The sequence below is a fragment of the Carettochelys insculpta genome, chromosome 29, assembly GCF_033958435.1.
Source record: "Carettochelys insculpta isolate YL-2023 chromosome 29, ASM3395843v1, whole genome shotgun sequence".
Lineage (NCBI taxonomy): Eukaryota > Metazoa > Chordata > Testudines > Carettochelyidae > Carettochelys > Carettochelys insculpta.
The window spans coordinates 1,586,744-1,606,284 of NC_134165.1; the positions used below are offsets into that span (position 1 = coordinate 1,586,744).

General features: G+C 58.2%; 3 protein-coding genes across 10 annotated transcripts in view; 2 read left to right on the plus strand and 1 right to left on the minus strand.

Annotated features, from left to right (window-relative positions):
• CARM1 (coactivator associated arginine methyltransferase 1) overlaps nucleotides 1-5,942 on the plus strand; it is a 36,515-nt gene extending 30,573 nt beyond the window's left edge. For 2 of the 6 annotated variants that reach the window (XM_074980279.1, XM_074980281.1), the window contains exons 12-16: nucleotides 21-110; nucleotides 188-300; nucleotides 1,020-1,097; nucleotides 4,654-4,725; nucleotides 4,882-5,942. In XM_074980279.1, coding sequence (XP_074836380.1) covers nucleotides 21-110; nucleotides 188-300; nucleotides 1,020-1,097; nucleotides 4,654-4,725; nucleotides 4,882-5,018 — 490 coding nt within the window. In that variant the 3' untranslated portion in view covers nucleotides 5,019-5,942. Of the gene's footprint in view, nucleotides 1-20; nucleotides 111-187; nucleotides 301-1,019; nucleotides 1,098-4,653 lie in introns of all 6 variants that reach the window. The other 4 variants (XM_074980280.1, XM_074980278.1, XM_074980282.1 and 1 more) reach the window with 4 other exon arrangements.
• Nucleotides 5,943-6,048: 106 nt separating this feature from the next.
• YIPF2 (Yip1 domain family member 2) lies at nucleotides 6,049-12,498 on the minus strand. 3 transcript variants are annotated; one of them, XM_074980285.1, is made up of 10 exons: nucleotides 12,405-12,498; nucleotides 11,990-12,049; nucleotides 10,786-10,928; nucleotides 9,981-10,064; nucleotides 9,042-9,129; nucleotides 8,726-8,842; nucleotides 7,424-7,590; nucleotides 7,136-7,318; nucleotides 6,797-6,911; nucleotides 6,049-6,537 (listed from the first exon to the last, which is right to left on the minus strand). In XM_074980285.1, the coding sequence occupies exons 2-9, from the start codon at nucleotides 12,018-12,020 to the stop codon at nucleotides 6,798-6,800; spliced, it is 927 nt and encodes a 308-aa protein (XP_074836386.1). In that variant the 5' UTR covers nucleotides 12,021-12,049; nucleotides 12,405-12,498; the 3' UTR covers nucleotides 6,049-6,537; nucleotide 6,797. The 3 variants fall into 3 exon arrangements, with proteins under 3 accessions (XP_074836386.1, XP_074836388.1, XP_074836387.1); XM_074980287.1 differs by having other exon boundaries at nucleotides 12,409-12,427; XM_074980286.1 differs by lacking the exon at nucleotides 8,726-8,842.
• Nucleotides 12,499-12,502: 4 nt separating this feature from the next.
• On the plus strand, nucleotides 12,503-18,998 carry TIMM29 (translocase of inner mitochondrial membrane 29). Its single transcript, XM_074980288.1, is given in 4 exon segments — nucleotides 12,503-12,518; nucleotides 12,521-12,566; nucleotides 12,568-12,617; nucleotides 13,375-18,998. Coding segments are annotated over 4 exon segments (753 nt in total). The 3' UTR covers nucleotides 14,016-18,998.
• Nucleotides 18,999-19,541: the final 543 nt, after the last annotated feature.

The following is a 19,541-nucleotide window of genomic DNA, read 5'->3' on the forward strand; positions in this document are numbered from 1 at the left end:
GCGCCTCGGTCTCTCCGCAGACAAAGCTACGACATTAGCATTGTAGCCCAGGTGGATCAGACGGGATCCAAGTCCAGCAACCTCCTCGACTTGAAAAACCCCTTTTTCAGGTAGGGCTCTGGCCTGCCAGTTGGCTGCAGCAGCACAGCCAGGGCAGGGAGACCGACATGCCCCATGTGTGCCGCAGGTACACAGGCTCGACGCCTTCCCCCCCGCCCGGCTCCCACTACACGTCGCCCTCCGAGAACATGTGGAACACGGGAGGCGCCTACAACATGAGCACGGGCATGGCCGTGGCCGGTGAGTGCCCTGCCCGCCGGTGGGCGGAGGAGGGGAGCGCACATGGTGTTGATGGGCAGCTGGAGCTGGGTCCCGCTGAGCTCCCAGCACCTGCGGGGGCCATGACTCCAGCTGCCACCCCAGAGCCAGGCTGTGCAGTACCGTGCCGGGGTGGTGCCAACTCACAGCCATGCAGCTCCTGCTCTGGGCATGGCCTGGGTTGTTCTCTGTCCAGCCCTGCGCCAGACTCAGCCTCGGGAGCTGCCCAGGCCCGGCCGGCTGGGTGTCCTCTGAGCCCTGAAAATAACCGGCAGCCTCCAGCCCACCCCGCATTTGCGCCTTTACCGCCCCTCCCCTGCATCCTGCCGGGGGCACAGGGGTGGCCACAGAGCAGCACCTCCTCGAACGCTGGGTGCAGGAGCTCTGGTCTGGGCCTCTGCCCCCCTCCTGTATTGAGCCCTGGCCTTGCCTCCCAGCTGCTGACCCTCAGCGTCTCCAGACAGCTGCTGGCCAGAGCTGCTTCCTTGGGCTGCCCTCCTCAGGGCACTTCCCCAAGGCTGAGCCCCTGAACCCAGCACCTGGCTGTCCCAGGCTGCCCAGACCTGTGGGACCCCTTGGCCGCAGGGGCAGGCACTGAGGCCCGTGGCTGGTTGTCTGATGGGTTTTGAAATCCCTCACAATCGGGGCTGGGTTAGGGGGCCGTCTTGCTGACCCCGCCCCACCTCTCCCCCTTGGCGCAGGAATGCCCACGGCCTATGACCTCAGCAGTGTTATTGCCAGCGGCTCCAACGTCAGCCACAACAACTTGATCCCTCTTGGTGAGTCTTGGTGTCTGGACAGGACTCCCCGGTGGGGAGGATCCTGGGAATGGGGCTCGGCAGGGTGGAGAATAGCCGGGGGTGTTGTTCAAGTTGGATTCTTTTAAAATCATCAATAAAATACTAAATGTTTTGCTTAAAATAAGTTAGTTAAATCACAAACCTGCTACACGCCCAAGTCACAAAGATGAGTTCATGCCTCTAGTCTGTGCAGCCTAACTACCAGCTCCTGGCACTTGCAAGTTCTGGGCTGTTGGTTTTTAACTCAGCCAACTAAAATAATGTGTGCAAAGATGGGCCCAGGCTGGACAGGATGGGTTTGGTTCTGTGCTACTGTGGTGGCAGGCCGGGGTCCAGCGTGCAGAGGAGTTAGTCAAGACGTTGATTTAAAGACGGAGCCAACAGATAGGAAAGGAACAGAGGAGTGGACGAGAAGGAAAAGGGGAAGAGGTTACTCTGCGTGCACAGCTTTCTATGGTCCTTTCACCACAGAACAACTCTCTGAGCTTCTGGGCATGACAGACCCCAGCTGGGATGATCTGGAAGAAGTTTGTTCCCTGGGTGCAAAAGGAAAATGTGCCTGTGTAAGCAGGGCCTGGTCACAAGAACAAAGCATCATAAGGGAACCTGCTTCTTGGGAGACAACGTGGCTTTGGCTGAGTGGATCAACTGGTAATGGACAGAGCGCCCTTGGCAGCGCGCTTTTCTTCAAGATTCGTGGCAGCACAAGTGTGATTGGGCAAGGAAATCCCCCAGCCGTTTGCTGTGTTGGATGTTGCTAGAAAAAAGAATGAGCTTACGTGACCCTTATGGCTTGTTTAATTAGCTATTGGAGAAATGGTCTGAGGTAAACAAGATGAAGTTTAATAAAGACAAATGCAAAGTGCTCCACTTAGGAAGGAACAATCAGTTTCACACACAGAGAATGGGAAGTGACTGTCGAGGAAGGAGTATGGCAGAAAGGGACCTAGGGGTTATAGTGGACCACAAGCTAAATATGAGTCAACAGTGTGATGCTGTTGCAAAAAAAGCAAACATGATTCTGGGATGCATTAACAGGTGTGTTGTGAACAAGACATGAGAAGTCATTCTCCCGCTCTACTCTGCGCTGGTTAGGCCTCAGCTGGAGTATTGTGTCCAGTTCTGAGCACCGCCGTTCAAGAAGGATGTGGAGAAATTGGAAAGGGTCCAGAGAAGAGCAACAAGAATGATCAAAGGTCTAGAGAACATGACCTATGGAGCAAGGTTGAAAGAACTGGGCTTGTTTAGTTTGGAAAAGAGAAGATTGAGGGGAGACATGATAGTGGTTTTCAGGTATCTAAAAGGGAGTCATAAGGAGGAGGGAGAAAACTTTTTCTCCTTGGCCTCTGAGGATAGAACAAGAGGCAATGGGCTTAAACTGCAGCAAGGGAGGTTTAGGTCGGACATTAGGAAAAGGTTCCGAACTGTCAGGGTGGTCAAACGGTGGAATAAATTGCCAAGGGAGGTTCTGGAATCTCCATCGCTGGAGATATTTAAGAACAGGTTAGATAGATGTCAATCAGGGATGGTCTAGACAGTGCTTGGCCCTTCCATGAGGGCAGGGGGCTGGACTTGATGGCCTCAAGGTCCCTTCCAGTCCTAGTGCTCTATGATTCTAATGAGGGCTAGAATCTGTCACTCTTCTACACAAGACAGACAGACGGAGCTGCAGTAAGGAAAATCTACATTCGCCACCGAGGGTCATTTTCTTTGATACAACCCAACGCAGACCCTAATGGCGATGCCGGAAGTCTAGTCCCTGTTTCCCTTCAGCATAACTTGGCCTTTGCAAGGGAGCCCCATCCTCAAGGTGTTCTCTCCAGAATTCGCAGTGCCAGCGAGCTCGCTTAACTGTGGAGTAAGCCCTGGCAGTCTCGGCCTCTTTGAGACCTTGGAATTGGATCTGCATCCACCCTGAAAAGAGGTAAACGAGCTGAGTGACAGACTGAGGAGAGTGACCATTGGGAATCGTGTCCCGCAGAGGGTGTGGCAAAGATGACATGATGCACGAGGCTCGTCTATACTAAGCGGAAGAGAAACCTGGTCAGGGTCGGTCTTCTGGAGTTCGATTTGTGTGTCTGGTGAAAACGTGGCAAAAATCAGTCTCTGGGGACGGCAGTCAACTCCACGCTCCTGCTATGGCCTGGAGTAAGGGAGGGCGATGCGAGAGGAGAGGGGCCAGGTCTTCCCCAGGGATATCAGTTGATTCCAATACATTGATTCTAGCTACCCAAATGCCAAGGCCAACTTATTTCCCTAGTACAGACCCAGCCTTAGAAGCAGAGCCAGGAGAGTGCTGCTTAGCAAGTGATTGCAGAGCCCATCCAATGCATCTTTCAGCCGAAGACTTGAGCACATCTTCTCTGGGAATAAAAGAAAATGTTGAAGTAAGTACTTCAGTAACCAGCATTTTGCTTCACGGAGGGGAACAGGACCCACGTTACGTCTCCCTCAGACTGATCAGTGGAATTCTGACCACGACTGTTTGGAACACTTGATTAAGAACTGGCGTCTTCTCAAACTCTGCCAAAATAGATATGCTGGGTGAGAGATTTCCGTCCAACGCTGGATTAAAGAGGGATGTAGATGGCACGTTCAGTTTATCTGTAGCTTCAGACTTCAAGGAAATTGCTGCTGCGTCAGAGATGCTGTGAGAATTTGAAGGCACTTCAAGAGACATTGAAACACCTCACTGGAAAGTTAAACTACAGCCAGTAAAGACGTGACTGGATCAAACGCTGACACCGACTTCTTGCAAACGCTCTTAGTCCCCTGCTGGTAGATGTCTGACTTCTGGAGATCCTACTGCGGCCGTCACATCATCAGTGCTGAGTTACACCAGGCATAGCGCGTTTCTGGGCTGGAGCCAAACCCGATAATCAACCCGTTTACTGATGTTGATTGGAACAAAGACCCTGCCTGGAATTGGTGGGACTCATTAGTCTGGGCTCTTCATACAGGTTCCTTCAGCTGCTAATCTAACTTACATAGCCATCGCTTCCGCTGCTGTTATGTGACAACCGACAATGTTCTCATCGCTGTTCTCCCAAACCGAAGGACTCGACCAGGAGCTGAAAAGCAGGAGAATGTGTATTTCTGCTCCAGTCTGTGCGTGGAAGTGACGGGGGGAGCTGGGACGCAGGCACTGTGGGAGCCTGCTGCCTCTGCAAATGTAAAACATGTCTGGAACACTTTCTTAACCAAACTGAAGTGCGTGATACGGTTCCTATCGTGTCCTGCTGCAGCTTGCCACAGGTGATACGTGTTATGGCTGTTTCCTAACTGAATTCTTATTAATCTGTCTGAGCCCCCGCAGAAGACCTCCCTTCCTGGGCGCTGTCGCGTGCAGGACTGAGCCGTAAATGACCGTGTTAGTGATTTGCGCCACTTTCAGAAAATATGCAAAATACCAGCAAGGAACTTGATTTAAATCCCTCCACCTGGGGGCTGAGAGTCGGGGGGGGGGGGGGGGGGGGGGGCTGTGACCTGGGGGGTTCCCTGTGCTGCTCATGCAGTGTCTCTTGTTGCCTTTTAGCAGCCAGCGCAGGAATTGTGAATCACACGCACTCCAGGATGGGCTCCATCATGAGCACCGGCATCGTCCCAGGTAAGCTCCAGGCCGCATCCAGCCCCAGCACCCAGGGAATCTTGGCTGCTCACCTCCCCTGTGTTCCCCCAGGCAGGCGCAGCTCAGGCCATCACCCGCAGGGCGCTTGCCTGGGCCCGGCAGTTCTGACAGCGCCTCCTTTTCTTTCCTCTGCAGGCTCCTCCGGCAGCCAGAGCGGAGGCGGGTCCAGCACTCACTACCCTGTCAACAGCCAGTTCACCATGGGGGGGCCGGCTATCTCCATGGCCTCCCCCATGTCCATCACCACCAACACAATGCATTATGGGAGCTAAGACGCCCCCCCGCCACCCCCTCTGAACTGACAGTGCCAGGAAACCAAATGAAGCCTGCCCCGCCCCGCCCCCGCCCGCTGGCTCGCTGGGGCTGGTTTGGTGCCCCCGGGCCGCACCCCCCACCTTCTCCGCTCTTTGGTAGTGGACTTGGACAGTTTTTTATGGAATGTGGAACCTCAGCTCCTCCCCAGCCGAGCCCCCCAGGATCTGTCCCCTGCCACCGATCATGTAGTGAAACCCTCCTAGAGCACCACTCCCCAAGGGCTGGGGGGGCTGCAGCACAGGCCTGGCCCCTTCAGCAGCTCCCGGGGCACAGCCCAGCCCATGGAACGGCAGGCACAGCCCCACTCCCTGCTGCCAGCAGGCCCCTCCCACCCCCCGCTGGTGGGCAGCTGGGCAGTTCTGCTGGGGGCGGGGGCAGGGTACTGGAGAAGCTACTTCCCTGCACCCAGTGACCTTGGCCCAGGAGCTCCCCTGCCTCAGGGGGAAGGTTTTTAGTTCCCCCACCCTGGCCGGCAGCCAGCCAGGCTGCTCCCTAAGGCAGCTGTGACCAGCAGGCCTGGTACCTGCCTCCTGGGCAATGCTGGCATGGCAGGGGAGCCCTAACCAGCGCAGCTGCCGGCTCCAACTCCCCTGTGCCACAGGGCTGCTGCTAGTTCTGCCCCTGAGTCCCTGCCCTTTGCTGGCAGTGCAGAGCCAGCCTTGCCATGGCCCTGGCCTGGGGCGGATGCCCCCCTAGGCCAGTGCAGGTGTCAGTGGTGTCACCGCCACCCTGGCTGCGTCTGCTTTCTGTTCCAAGAGCCCCCTGCCCTGTGGTGATTTCTGCAAGGGCTCTGCAGGGCCCCTATGGAACAGCCCCCAGGGAGGGTGGCCTGGCCCAGCCCAGGCTCTCCAAACCAATAAAGCAGAAGGGTTTTGAAGGCTGGTGCCAGGCTGGGTGTTTGCTGGCCCCTTGTGTGACGTGGCTCTGGCTGGGGCCTCCAGCTGCAATGAACTGTCCCCTCAACACAGGAACCAGCTCAGTACTGGGGGCCAAGCCCCTGCATGTTTATTTCAATCACCACTTGCACAGACAATGGCTCTCGCTCCTTGGGCCTCGCCCCAGGCTCAGTGATCCTTCCCTGAGGGGCAGCCAGCCCTAGAGCTGCGGGGGTGGGGTCAGAAACCCCATTGCATGTGCTTTGTCCCAGCTGGCCGGGGGCATTTAGCATTGGGCCCTACCCTGGGAGAGCTCCCAGCTGCCCTCACCTGGGGCTAGAACAGCAGTGCTGGGTGTGGGCCTGAGCCGTGGGCTGCACATGCCAGCTGCCCCAGCCTGCAGGGAGCCCTGGGGGCGGGCAGGTCCCAGCAGGCCTGGACCTGGGCTGTGCCTGTCACCACTCTGGCCCCACTCCCAGCCAGGAAGGAGCCAAGGGCTGGGGGAACGGTTGCTGAGCAGTGCATCCCCAGGCAGTGCTGCTGATAGCTCTGTGGCCAGGGTAAGGGCCCTTCCTCCTGTGCCAGGGCCGGGCAGCAGCACCTATGAACGTAGAAGCCTCGAGTGAGGGACAAGGGTACCGGCGCTTCCCTGCTCTGGGGTGGAGGCTGGCCCTGGGCCCAGAGAGAGCTCCGGTGGGGGGGCAGCAAGGTGTTCCCAGAAACTGCCAACTTGGGCACTGGCCACAGCACCTGGGGCTCCCCAGGGCAGGCACAAATCCAGCCCCTTGAGCTCCTGCTGGGGGAGCCTGTCACAGCTGCCTGAGCAGCCCTGGCCTGAGTCCTGCAGCACCCAGTCTCACCTCACTGGTGCAGCGGTGTTGAAGCATTGGCTGGAGGAGGGGGCTGCACCTGGGGCTGCTGGGCCACGAGCGGGGAGGTAGCGACAGTGCTGGGAGGTGCCTGGAAAAAATAGAGCTACAAGAAAAAACAGGAGCTGGGATCAGCCAGGCTGGGGCTGGCCCTGCCTCGGGGGTGGGGTGCCGTGCTGTGCCTCAGTTTCCCCCTCATAGCCAGAGGCCAAGTACACAACCCCAGCAGGGTCCCCTCCAGAGCTCAGGCCCTGCCTCACAGCAGTGCTGCTGGGCAGAACCAGGGTGCCCCAAGTAGCCTCCCCCAGGAGCCGGGCACGCTGGGCACACCTTGCAGCCGACAGCCAGCAGCACGTGGAGCGAGACAACAGTGGCCAGCAGGGCCAGCGCCGGCACCCTGCCATCAGCACGGAGCAGCGGCCAGAATGCAAGCGCCAGCACCGAGCCCGAGAGCGCTGCGGCCATGGCTAGCAGGAACCACTGGAGCCAGGCGGCTGGGACCAGCCACAGGATCTGCAGGGGGAGAGGGGGAAGGGGGATCAGCCACATGCCTCCCACCCTCTCTGCTGCTGGCCCCAGGGCCGGGGCTGGCTGGGCCGGGCCAGACCAGAGGCTCACCGAGGTGGGAATGTAGACGAAGAGCGAGTAGCCGTACACACAGGCCGTCTCCAGGAAGCTGTAGGAGCCCAGGGGACCAGTGGGTCCTTTGCGCCACTGGAGGTACCCCCAGAGGGCCAGGGGGGCCAGCCCAGCGTAGCAATAGATAATGGCCCCAGCGACGGTCACTGGAGAGAGGGCACAGATGGTGGTTACATGCAGGGAGGAAGGGCCAGGGTAGGCAACAGCCCTGACAACCCTTCCCCCAGGGACTGATTCAGGCACTGGTGGTTATGGTGACAGCTGGAGCCAGGACTTCTGGCTCTGGGGCAGGTGCCAGGGCTCTGGGAGGGGAGGTTGGGGGGGGGGGGGGGCAAGCACCAGCACTCCCCTGTTCTGCGCCTGGCTGTGTGGCCCTGCCCTGGCAGCTGGGGCTAGTCAGGGCGCAGGCTGGGCCGGGGCGCTCACCTCTGTGGAACGGGGGGCCGTAGCGGAAGGAGGGGTCGGCCGGGCCGGGGCACTCACCTCTGTGGAACGGGGGGCCGTAGCGGAAGGAGGGGTCGGCCGGGCCGGGGCGCTCACCTCTGTGGAACGGGGGGCCATAGCGGAAGGAGGGGTCGGCCGGGCCGGGGCGCTCACCTTTGTGGAACTGGGGGCTGTAGCGGAAGGAAGGGTCGGCCGGGCCGTGGCGCTCACCTTTGTGGAACGGGGGGCCGTAGCGGAAGGAAGGGTCGGCCGGGTCGTGGCGCTCACCTTTGTGGAACTGGGGGTCGTAGCGGAAGGAGGGGTCGGCCGGGCCGTGGCGCTCACCTTTGTGGAACTGGGGGCCGTAGCGGAAGGAAGGGTCGGCCGGGCCGGGGCGCTCACCTTTGTGGAACTGGGGGCCGTAGCGGAAGGAAGGGTCGGCCGGGCCGGGGCGCTCACCTTTGTGGAACTGGGGGCCGTAGCGGAAGGAGGGGTCGGCCGGGCCGTGGCGCTCACCTTTGTGGAACTGGGGGCCGTAGCGGAAGGAAGGGTCGGCCGGGCCGGGGCGCTCACCTTTGTGGAACTGGGGGCCGTAGCGGAAGGAAGGGTCGGCCGGGCTGGGGCGCTCACCTTTGTGGAACTGGGGGTCGTAGCGGAAGGAGGGGTCGGCCGGGCCGTGGCGCTCACCTTTGTGGAACTGGGGGCCGTAGCGGAAGGAGGGGTCGGCCGGGCCGTGGCGCTCACCTTTGTGGAACTGGGGGCCGTAGCGGAAGGAAGGGTCGGCCGGGCCGGGGCGCTCACCTTTGTGGAACTGGGGGCTGTAGTGGAAGGAAGGGTCGGCCGGGCCGGGGCGCTCACCTTTGTGGAACTGGGGGCTGTAGTGGAAGGAAGGGTCGCCCCGGCGCTCCAGGGCGGTGGCCACATTGCTGCTGAGGGCGAGTGTGAAGGCCAGTGTGGCACAGATCCAGAAGGGTCCTGGGGAGGCAGGAGGGCAGGTGAGAGGAACCACCTGCTGGCTCTGCAGCTGCCTGCTCTCCAGGCTCCCCTAAGGCAACAGGAAGCAGCCCAGCTCTAGCCCAGGGTGGGCAGAGCCAAGGGGCAGGGGCACATTAGCCGAGTGCTGCCTAGGGCAGTCAGTGCCAGCAGGGGTCTCGCCGCCTGGCCCCCTACTCACCGTACAGGTCAGGGTTGTGCCGTAGATGGTGCCGTACAAAGTTCTTCCCAGGCAGCGGCAGCAGAGCCCCCTTGATCCTGTCCAGCACCTGGGGGGTGGGATGTGCCCGGTTTAGGGGGATGCCCCCAGCCTTCGCCCATGGGCAGGGGCCACTTGGCCATCTGTGCAGCGCCTACCATTGGGGATACCCGCTCCCAGGCTGGTACCAGGAGTTCTTCCCCTCTCCTCCCTGCCCCTGAATTACAGGCTCCCAGGCCAAGTGGGTTTTCCTGCCCCGCTCTGGGGTCCAGAGCCGGGGGCACAAGGATACCAAGGTTAAGGCCAGTAGAGTACAGAACGGGGGGGCAGCATGAGCCATTCCAGGTGAGAGGCTGTGGCCCAGCCCCAGCTATGGCGACCCCGTCCAGCTCAAGCTGTGGGGCCCTGGCAAGCTGGGTCACCGCCCAGGGCAGACGAGCTGTTTCCACCCACCCACCCACCCGGCCAGGTCTCAGCAGGTTCTAGTCCCTGGAAGCCTTCGCCCTCCCCCAAGCAGCAGCCTATTGTCCTATTGCAACAACCAGCCTTCAATCATTCTAAACCCCACCAAAGTCCAGCCCCCCAGCCCAGAGCCCGGAGACGCTCCCTGCCCTGAGGGCAAAGGAGGGGTCATCACCCAGGCAGGGAACTCCCCCAGCCTGACTTGCCAGGATTGCCCAGGCTGGCAGTGGCAGAGCCAGAAACACCTGCGCCCTGCGACCAACTGCCCAACCAGTGAGCTGCAGCTGCCACTGGGGAACCGGGTCCCCCCTGCTTGGGCACCATCCCTGCCTCCCTGCACAATCGCGCCTTGATCCCTTGGGGGATGCTGAAAGCTGGGCCTTCAGGCCAGCCTGTCCCAGGGGCCCGTGTGCTGCCAGGTTCTCCCCAGCACAGCTGCTCCTGCCAGCGTTGCGTTACCTGGGAGGTGTCGACGTCGAAGAACATCTGGTAGTACTGGAAGGTCCAGAAACTGGGCTGCTGCTTCTGCTGGGCGCTCAGGAGCTGTGTGGGTGGAAAGGGGCAAGAGGCCCGGCTGTGCTGGTGGCAGTTTCATGGCAGGGCTGACCCACAGCCCTGAGCGCTGGGATCGCAGTCAGCCTCTCTGCTGAACACCCAGGGAGTGGGGTCCATTTCCCTCCCCCCTCTTGGGCCCTGGCCTCAGAGCCAGGCTCCTCAGCAGCCCGGGGGCCCTGATTCAGGGAAGGGTTTAAGCACCTGCTTGGGCCCCACCCAGCTCACTCTGGGCTGGTGGTTTCGGCAATGCGGGGGGGGGGGGGGGGGCGCTCCCAGCTGCTTCAACCAGCAAACAAACAGCCACCACTGGCGAGGCAGCTGGGGCCGGAACGCTCGTTTGAGCCGAGTGCTGAGCACCCCCAGCCTGCGTCGCTGGGATGGGACCGGCCCCGTGTCTCATTTCCTCCACACCTGCCCAGCTGGGTGCTCGGGCAGCTGCTCCGGAGGGGGTTGAATGCTGCCCAGCTGGTAGCAGAGCACCCTCAGCCCACAGCCTGTGTGCTACTGGTGGTGCACAGCTGCACCTGCCTTGCCACACATAGAAACTATTCCACACATGGACGGAACAAACGAGAGCAAATGCTGACCTGAGCCAGCCACCCAGGCCCCTGCCTGGGGGGGTGGAGGGGGCTAGTGCCCCCTGGAGGGGAAATGTCCCTAGCCCACTTGAGCCCCCCCCAGTCCCTGTCCACCCTGAGCTGGTCCTCACCTCGGTTGTATCGGTCTCCTCTCCTAGCTGCCCCTCCACGTAGCTCGAGCCCACGTTCACAGCTGCCTGGCCTGGCTGCTCACTGATACTGGTGGTCGTGGCACCGGGGTTCCTGGCCAGCAAGTCGGCCGCCTGGTCGAATTCTGCAGCAGTCAGACCAGGCTGGAAATCAGCTTCCCCGGCCCTGACTTCAGCTGGCAGCTGCGGCTCCAAATCCCTGCCCCTCCTGATCTGGGCTGGTTCAGCTCGGCCACACGTGGTCCAACCCCTGCTACCAACCTACCCCTGTGCGACCTTGGCCCAGCCCCTGGATCATCTCCCCACGCCGAACTGTTCAGACCCCACTCCCTGGGGAGGCCAAAATCAAACCCAGAAAGAAGCAGAGAAGGAATGGGCCTATTAACTCTTTCCTGGCAGGGGGGACCTCTGTTAGGCAGAGCAGGTTAGGAACACAAACACCCACAGCCACGGCTGCAGAGGCCTCTCTCTCCCAGAGGGGCCAGGGCCAGCTGCTGCAGGGGAGATGACAGAAGACCTGCAGGGACAGCCAGGGGCTAAGCTCCTATGAGGGAGGTGTTGCTTCTGATTACAAGTGGTCCAAGGTTGGGTCAGGCCCCGCAGCATCAGGGTCTGTAACCTTCCCAACTGGACTATCTACCACTCTGATTCTGGCCCTGTTATCTGTAATAAGGGTCGGGCATCAGGCTGTTTTGCCCCGGCTGGCTGTAGCCAGCCACTGCATGGTGTTGTGTCATAAAAAGAATAATCTCTGGTTCTCATGTAGCCTCTTCCACTCCTTTGCAAAGCAGTGAGCAATCGGGCTCATCCTCCCCATGTTACAGATGGGGAAAGTGAGGCAGGAGAGGGGAAGTAACTTTTCCTAGGACAACCAGCAGGCCAGTGGCAGAGCAAAGCAGGGAACCACCCCAGCCCACTGCTCTAAGCTCAAGGCCTCCTTCAGTGAGCGCCAGGTAGAAATCTCCTAGCAGGACACGTAACGGATGCAGGTGGCTCCAGCCCTAGAGACAGGGCAGCCTCCTGACAGGCACCAGTGTCGACCACCTGTTTTCTGGGGGTGACAGCGCAGCCGGGCAGACCCAGCTGCGTCCCGGAGCTCCGGGGTGCCTGGGACAGGAGGGACGGAAATACCCGCCCCGAAGGGCGACGCTGGCGGCTGAAATCCTCCCGGAAGGCCCAGGCTCACCGTGGAACTGGAGCTCGTCGGAGGCGGCCATCGCTGGGGCTGCCGCAGGCAGGGACTCCGCTGCGGGCAGAGCGGAGCGAGCGCGCTTAGGGCTGAAGGCGGGACGGAGCCCGAGCGCGCCGGGCCGGGCGCCGCGCTGCCCTGGGCCGCTGGTGGGCACCCGGCCGGCGGGGAGCGCGGGGCGGGGGTCGCGCGTGCAGGAGAGCCCGGGGGGCAGGGGGGGGGAGACCCGACCCGTAGATCCGGCCTGGAACCCAGGGCGGGGCCCTTCCTCTGCCGGGCCGCGGCCGCCCCCCACCCGGCTTCCTCGGGCCGCCGCCCCGGCCCGGCCCAGGCAGCTCCGGCCGCGGCGGGGAAACTGAGGCAGGGGGCGGGGCCGGCTGGAGGGAACGACCCCCACCCCCGCCAGCGCTACCTGCCTGGCGTCCCTCCAGCTGCTGCGTGTCGATCCCGCCCGGCCTGGCGCACGTCCCGCCGCGGGGGAGCCCGCCCCGCCCCCCGCCCCCCGCCCCGATGGTCTCGCCCGGCCCCGCCCCGCCCCGTCTCCCGGCCGGGTGGAAACCACTTCCGGTGCCGGCCATGGCGGGGAGCGGGAGCCGCTGGCAGCGGATCGGCACCACCCGGCTGGGTAAGTTCCTGGGTGAACGGTCGGTAGCCCGGACGCCTGGGTCCTTTGGGGGGGCGGGATTTGCTGACCCGGACGCCTGGGTTCTTTGGGGGGCGGGATTTGCTGATCCGGACGCCTGGGTTCTTTGGGGGGGGTGGGGATTTGCTGACCCGGACGCCTGGGTTCTTTGGGGGGGGTGGGGATTTGCTGACCCGGACGCCTGGGTTCTTTGGGGGGCGGGATTTGCTGATCCGGACGCCTGGGTTCTTTGGGGGGGGTGGGGATTTGCTGACCCGGACGCCTGGGTTCTTTGGGGGGCGGGATTTGCTGACCCGGACGCCTGGGTTCTTTGGGGTACACACTGGAGCACGGCGCTGGCAGTCCAGGTCCTTTTGCCCGCTGTGCTTGAGCTCTTCCCCCTGCGTGAGCCCGTGCCCCAGTACCCAAAGGCGCTGGGGGTGGCTAGGTGCCTCTCCCCAGACAGCAACGCAGGGTCCTGTGGCACCTTATAGACTAACAGAAAAGTTTTGAGCGTGAGCTTTCGTGAGCACAGACTCACTTCACCAGATGCTGGTCTTAGATTTCCAAGTCTTAGATTTCCAAGACCAGCATCTGGTGAAGTGAGTCTGTGCTCACGAAAGCTCATGCTCAAAACTTTTCTGTTAGTCTATAAGGTGCCACAGGACCCATCGTAGCTGTTACAGATCCAGACTAACACGGCTCCCCCTCCGATACTTCTTCCCAGACAGCAGCCACTGACCTTTCTCTCCCCACGCAGGTGCATGGTGCAAGAACCTGCTGCATGACTATGCCGACGCCTGCAGGGACGTGGCCCTTGGCGTGAAGGAGCAACCTGGGAAAGCTGGACTGTACCTCTCGCTGTTGGCCGGAGCCACCGTCTGCAGCCGCAACGTCCCCTGCGAAACCTCTTTTGAGTCCTCCCTCCTCGAAGCCGCCAGCACCCTCCTCCTCCTCTCCCCCTGGGTCCGGAACAGCGGCTCCGAGGGGCACGTCCAGCACCTGATGAAACTCAGGAACCAAGGGCAGCTGCGCTACCAGAGCCTGGTCGTCTTCTCCCTCACCTACCAGGCTCCCTTTGATGCGGAAGCTGCTCTGTACCAGGCTCACTGCAAATACCTGGAGCCCCGCTGGATGGACTTTCCTGGACGGATCCTGGATGTAGGATTCCTGGGACGCTGGTGGGTTTTAAGTTCAAAAATGAAGGATTCGGACATCAATGAAGAGGAATTCAAATATCTCCCCCAGCATCTCAGGACCATCTCTGCCAGGAACCTCCACTCGGAGGCCAATGAAAAACTCTTTGACGAGAAGTACAAACCAGTCATCCTGACGGAGGAGCAGATTGAGCAAGCGGAAAAGGAGGAGCAGCAGTCACCTCAGGTGGCCTTCAACCAATAATCTGGACAAAGAGACTTCTGGTTCCGGTTGGGTCTCGGGGACGGTCAGTCTGGGAGTGGACACTGTAGGGGAGGACAGAGAGATGAAATAAACCTCAGAATGAAATATAATTGGGCTGATCCAAGCTATTGCTAACTGCCCTCCTGGCTAGTAATTACCAGATTGCATGCAGCCACCCACAGCCGACAGCAAGTGTTTCTATTGGTGGTGCATATATGCACCTGCCTGAGTGCATGTAACAAAATTTATTTTGCACATGGCTGGATAAAAATTAGAGAGAACACTGAAAGAAAATTAGAGGAAACTTTTAGAGGGATCAAGAAAGATGTGGAGAAACTGGAAAAGGTCCAGAGATGAGCAACAAGAATGATGAAGGGTCTAGAGAACATGAGCTGTGAGGGAGGACAGAAAAAACTGGGCTTGTTTAGTTTAGAAACGTGAAGGCTGAGAGGGGACATGACAGCGGTTTTCAAGTACCTCAAAGAAGGTTACAAGAAGGAGGGAAAAAATTGTTCTCCTTGGCAATGGGCTTAAACTGCAGCAAGGGAGGTTTAGGTTGAACATTAGGAAAAACTTCCTGCCTGTCAGGGTGGTTGAACACTGGAGAAATTGCCTGGGGAATTTGTCAAATCACCATCAGTGGAGATATTGAAGAGCAGGTCAGACAGACACCAGTCGGGAATGGTCTAGACGGTGCTTGGCCCTGCCGTGAGGGCAGGGACTGGACTCAATGACCTCTGAACATCCCTTCCAGTCCTAGTGTTCTGTGATTCGATGGTTGCATCCCTTCCTGCCCATCCTGGCTAACAGCAATGAAGGGCTCTATCCTCCGTGAAATTATCTAATTACTTTTTAAACTTGCTACCCATTAATTTCCTTTGGTGACCTGTAGTTCTAGAAGTGGAGACTTTTTCCTGTTGGATCCCAAAGAAGCAGCAGAGGGCACTAGAGAATTAAGGAAAACCTCCCATGCACTGTTATAGCAAAGGAGCAGCTTTCTCTTGTGGGCAGACATCCACGTGGGAACAGGTCCATGACTGCTGGGTGGGTATTGCAGAAGAGACAGTCCAGGGAGTAACAGTCCTGCACTAGGGCAGCCAGCATTTCTGGGGAAGGTGACGGGGGAAGGAGGACACGGCTTCACAGGCCACAAGATTGTTCTGCAGCTGGGCTGGAACTCTGAGGCCGTACACAGGAGCATGTTGGGTTCTTACAGATTCCGTCCTAATGCTTTATTTAATCTTTTAATAAGTGATCAAACAGCTGCAGGGACTAGAGTCTGAGGGATTCCTCTTTGAGTTGTCAAATCTTTAATTACGACACGTCAGCTCAGCCTGCCTTTCAGCTCCACTGCAGACAGTAAATAGCCTCTGGGCTGCACCGACTTTTGGTTCTTTAGGTCTGTCAGGATCCTCTGACTCCTGGCTGGGAGGGAGCCTTCCTGGCTGGTGTGGAATTGGCATAGAGGCCCTGCACCCGCCTTGTTCCCAGCCTTTGGTGTGGAGGGGCAAACCAGAGCTTGCTGCATTACAGCTAGCCTGCTTCAGAGGGCACAGAGCTTGTGTTAGAACAGCCTTAACGCTGCTCTAACTTACACCAGCCATCAGGCAGCTCCAGTATGCAGGTGCGTGAAGGGAAGCCACCAAACTCCTTCCCCAAGCACAGGGAGAAGGTAGCTGAGAACCAGACTCACAGCCTATCCAGCACTTTGGCCCACTGGGAGAATGAGAGATGCAGAAGTTGTGTTAGACACAGACTATGTGTGCATCTCTAAAGTCAGAAAGACCATGAGTGTGTGATTGTGTATGGCAGGACAGAGGGACAGGGAGGTGTGCCAAGGCTGTGGGAGGTGGAGAGTAAAGCTAGAAAATCTCTCTGAGAGGGGGGTGTGTGTGTGTGAGAGAGAGAGAGAGAGAGAGCAGGAGAAGCAGAGATGAGGCGTGCGGGACCCTGCATGCTCCAGGAAAACAACAACCCACAATCTTACCATTCTCCACTGTCCACCTGTCTGGGTAAATCCCTCTGCAGGAATGGTCTGTCTGCAAAGCTGCCAGCCCTGTGTGGGAATGGGTGGCAACATGAGCCTGGCAGTTCCAGTCAGTGCATAGGCTTCCAACACCTTTCATGCAAATAGCTTTCCTAACCCAAACGCTGCCTCAGGTCTCTGGGCAGCAGTACCTGCTGTACAAACCCAGAGAAAGAAGCTTTTAGGAGCAAACCATTCCTCTTTTGTTCTTACTCTCCCTTGGCATGAGCTGTACTGCTGCTGGCTAGTTAATTTCACACCACGGCTTGCTGTTTCTCATGCCGGTCTTTTCTTCCTTGCCTTCCCCTTGCTTTTGGGGGCAGTCTGATTCAGGAAAACTGCTGCTGTCTTTAGCAGAGCTGAGCCCGACGCCCCAGGTTAGTGCTGGCTCGGGTCTCAGCACTGCTCTGTTTTCCAGATATTTTTCTCTTCATTGACAGCTGTAGTCACATCGTGCTGTTGCCAAAACTGGGAGGCCTTTGTGCAGCGTTAGCCTTTTTAGGGGTACTTAAGGAGTCGGTCGGATGCTAGGGAACACTGGCTCCTCTACAGCACAGCAGACGATAAAGAGGGGAGTGTGTTCTAATCCACTGATGTCCACTATCCTGCAGGACCTGAGCTCACAAGCCAAGTGCGGCTGAGATCTGGGGAAAGGAAGTGGGGACAGTGCCAGTAGGGGGCACCCTCCTTTCCAAGCTAATGTTCACCCCATGCTGTGCTTTCTTCTGACAAATTGCAAACAAAAAAACGAGGTCACAACGCACATCCCTATTCTCCTCCGGTGCTGTGCTCAGGTCAGGGTTTTAGCCTGCGTGGTCTGACTCAGCTCCCCTGTGGCCATGCTGCACCCCAGCCTGCTTTGTGCTGGTTCCGTCAGCTGCAGTTTTTCTTTCCACCTCCTACTATAAAACTGTGAGAGAGGCTTTGATGTGAGGGGTTTATCTATTGTTGCCTCAAGCCCAGAGGTGGCTGAAATGGTGTCTCCGTTTCCAAGATGCCACGTTCATTGCTGCACATCAGCCAGTCACTGCTTTCCCCTGTAATAAAAAAGCAGTCTTGTAGCACTGTAAAACTAACAAAACCAGTCAGGGCTCGTGGGTTCCACCTCCAGCTCTTTCCTCAGCTGGGGTCTGCCCACGGGAAGTCCCATCCCTGTCAAAGTTTAAAACACAACTCGACAAACCCCGGGAGACTCCAGCGGGAGAACAGTCCTCCCCCTTAGGGTCTGTCTCCCCAGAGTCCCATCCGCTCTACCTGCCCTTGTTCTCCTCGCTGCCCAGGGTGGCTCGCTAAAGCTGAGAGCCAGAACTGCTCAGGTCGGTTCAGACTCCAAAGCCAAGGGGGCCCATCTGGTCTGACCCATACAGCAAAGGCCAGAGGACTCCCCCAAAGAGCAGAGCGTTTAGAAGTGCATGAGAGTCTGATTTTTAAAATGGTCAGCGATGGACTACCCAGCACCTCCCTGGGGCAGTTGTTCTAGCAGTTCATTACTCTCCCCATTAAACCTCTGTCCCTTATTTCCCATCTGATTTTGTTCAGCTTAATTTCCTTCTTCCACGGCTCCTATTAATGACAAGTGACTCCCCACTGCCTCTTTTTCCTCTTCTCCTCTTCCTCCCCCTCTGCCCCCTGTTCTCTAAACCCGCCTGTCACCTTTTGATTGCACATCTCAGGGTAAGCTGTGTTGTCATGGCATGAGGGGTGCACCTCTACTCTCACGCTACAAACCAGTTACCTTGTGACCCTCCTGATGGTGCAGAAATGCAGACACACAGCAGCCTGGCAGCTCAGGTGAACCCAAACGGGGTATTAGTTACAGTCATCTATTTTTAAGCTGATATCATTCTGGAGGACCAGCTTGTCAGGTTTTGAACTCTTGGGGTTGGCAGTACTGTGTTGCTTTGGTCATGATGTATGCTAAGATCTCACAGACACATAGTTTATGAAGGGTTAATGCAGAATCAATGGAGGGATGCAAGGTGGGGGCGGGTGCTGCAGCCAGCTTCCCCATGCCAGGGGGCTGGCCCTGCTATCAACATCCTGCAGCTTTGAGAACCCCAGTTCCTTACTTCTGGAGTCCCACTGGCGTCACCACCACCTGTCTACCCCTGCAGGATCCCTGCTGGCCCGTGGGTCCAGGCCGCTGGCCCTGGAAGCTCCACTGCTGGTCTGGGGCTCAGCATTTGCTGGAGGCCACTGCCAGGAATGGCAGCTGATTGCTCCAGTCTAGGAGAGTCGACAACTGTGGGAGAAGCACGGAACGGGTGTAAGCAGGGGTGTAACTCAGCACCCTCACCCTAAAATTGTTCCAACACCACCGAGGAAGGATGCTTTTTGTTCTACCGATCAGTAGTTCATTAAAATCTTGTCTGAATGGGATATTAACCCATTATGAGCTACTTAGAAATTAATTTAAAGGTGACCATGTAAACTCTCCAGCTGTGTAAGTGTGATTATGGTTTTGTCTACACTGTGGGGTGGGGTGGAAAGCCCCCCCAAAAAAAACATTCACACAGTCAAGCAGGATAATTTGAGATAAGAGGTTTTTCTCCCTCAAAATAATTACTCCAGGGCTGCAAACAACTTTTGCTAACACCCCACTTTTCAAGGTGGAAAAAGACTGTGTGGGAATAAATCAGAGCTATTATCAGCTCACGTGCTGGTTCCTTTTGCAGTGCTGTGGCTGTGAACTGTGGCTATAAATATCAGAGGGGTGGCTGTCTTAGTCTGTATCTGCAGAAACAACGAGCAGCCCTGTGGCACCTTACAGACTAACAGATATTTTGGAACATTAGCTCTTGTGGGCAAAGACCCGCTATAAATGCGTCTGTAAATGAGAATGCTCCATTTTGCAATGCTGTGGCTGCATGACTCTGATTTTCCAACATTACTTATTTAGGTGTTAGACTATTGAAATAAGTAATGTTGACAAAAACCTGCAGTGAAGACAGCCTCAGACAACAGCTGCGTGTGATGGGGCCATTGCCCCACGCTGGTATAGAAAGGGTTAAAAACAGCCCTCAGGGAGTGCTGTCCTGGGAGCCAGTGAGGGCGGGGTAAGACTTATGGCAGCCAATCAGAGCCCAGGAGCGCTATATAAAAGAGATGGCAGGGCAGGAGGAGCATGCTCTTGAGCCAGCCTTGGAAAGAGAGGGCTCCAGTTACTTGCTAGAGTGGTGTCCTCCAGACAGCAATGCTGGGGGAAGGCAGGGTGAGCTGGGGTGCTCTGGCCTGAGTAAGCCCAGGCTGGGATGGTGCAGTGTCTGGTATTACAGAAACCTCATCTCAGAGAGGGGCAGGGGCTAGCAGTGAGGTCTCATCACAGCTGTGCTGTGTAGAGGTTCTCAAACAGGGGCATGTGCAGCCCAGCAGTAGGCAGAGATCTGCCCAGGGTTCTTGACTCATATGTGTCACCCCCAAGAGGTTATGGGACAAGTTTAGGGGAGTTGCAAGTGCAGGGCCGGCCAGGAAGGCTGCGGGAAGCAAGCAGGGCAGTTGAG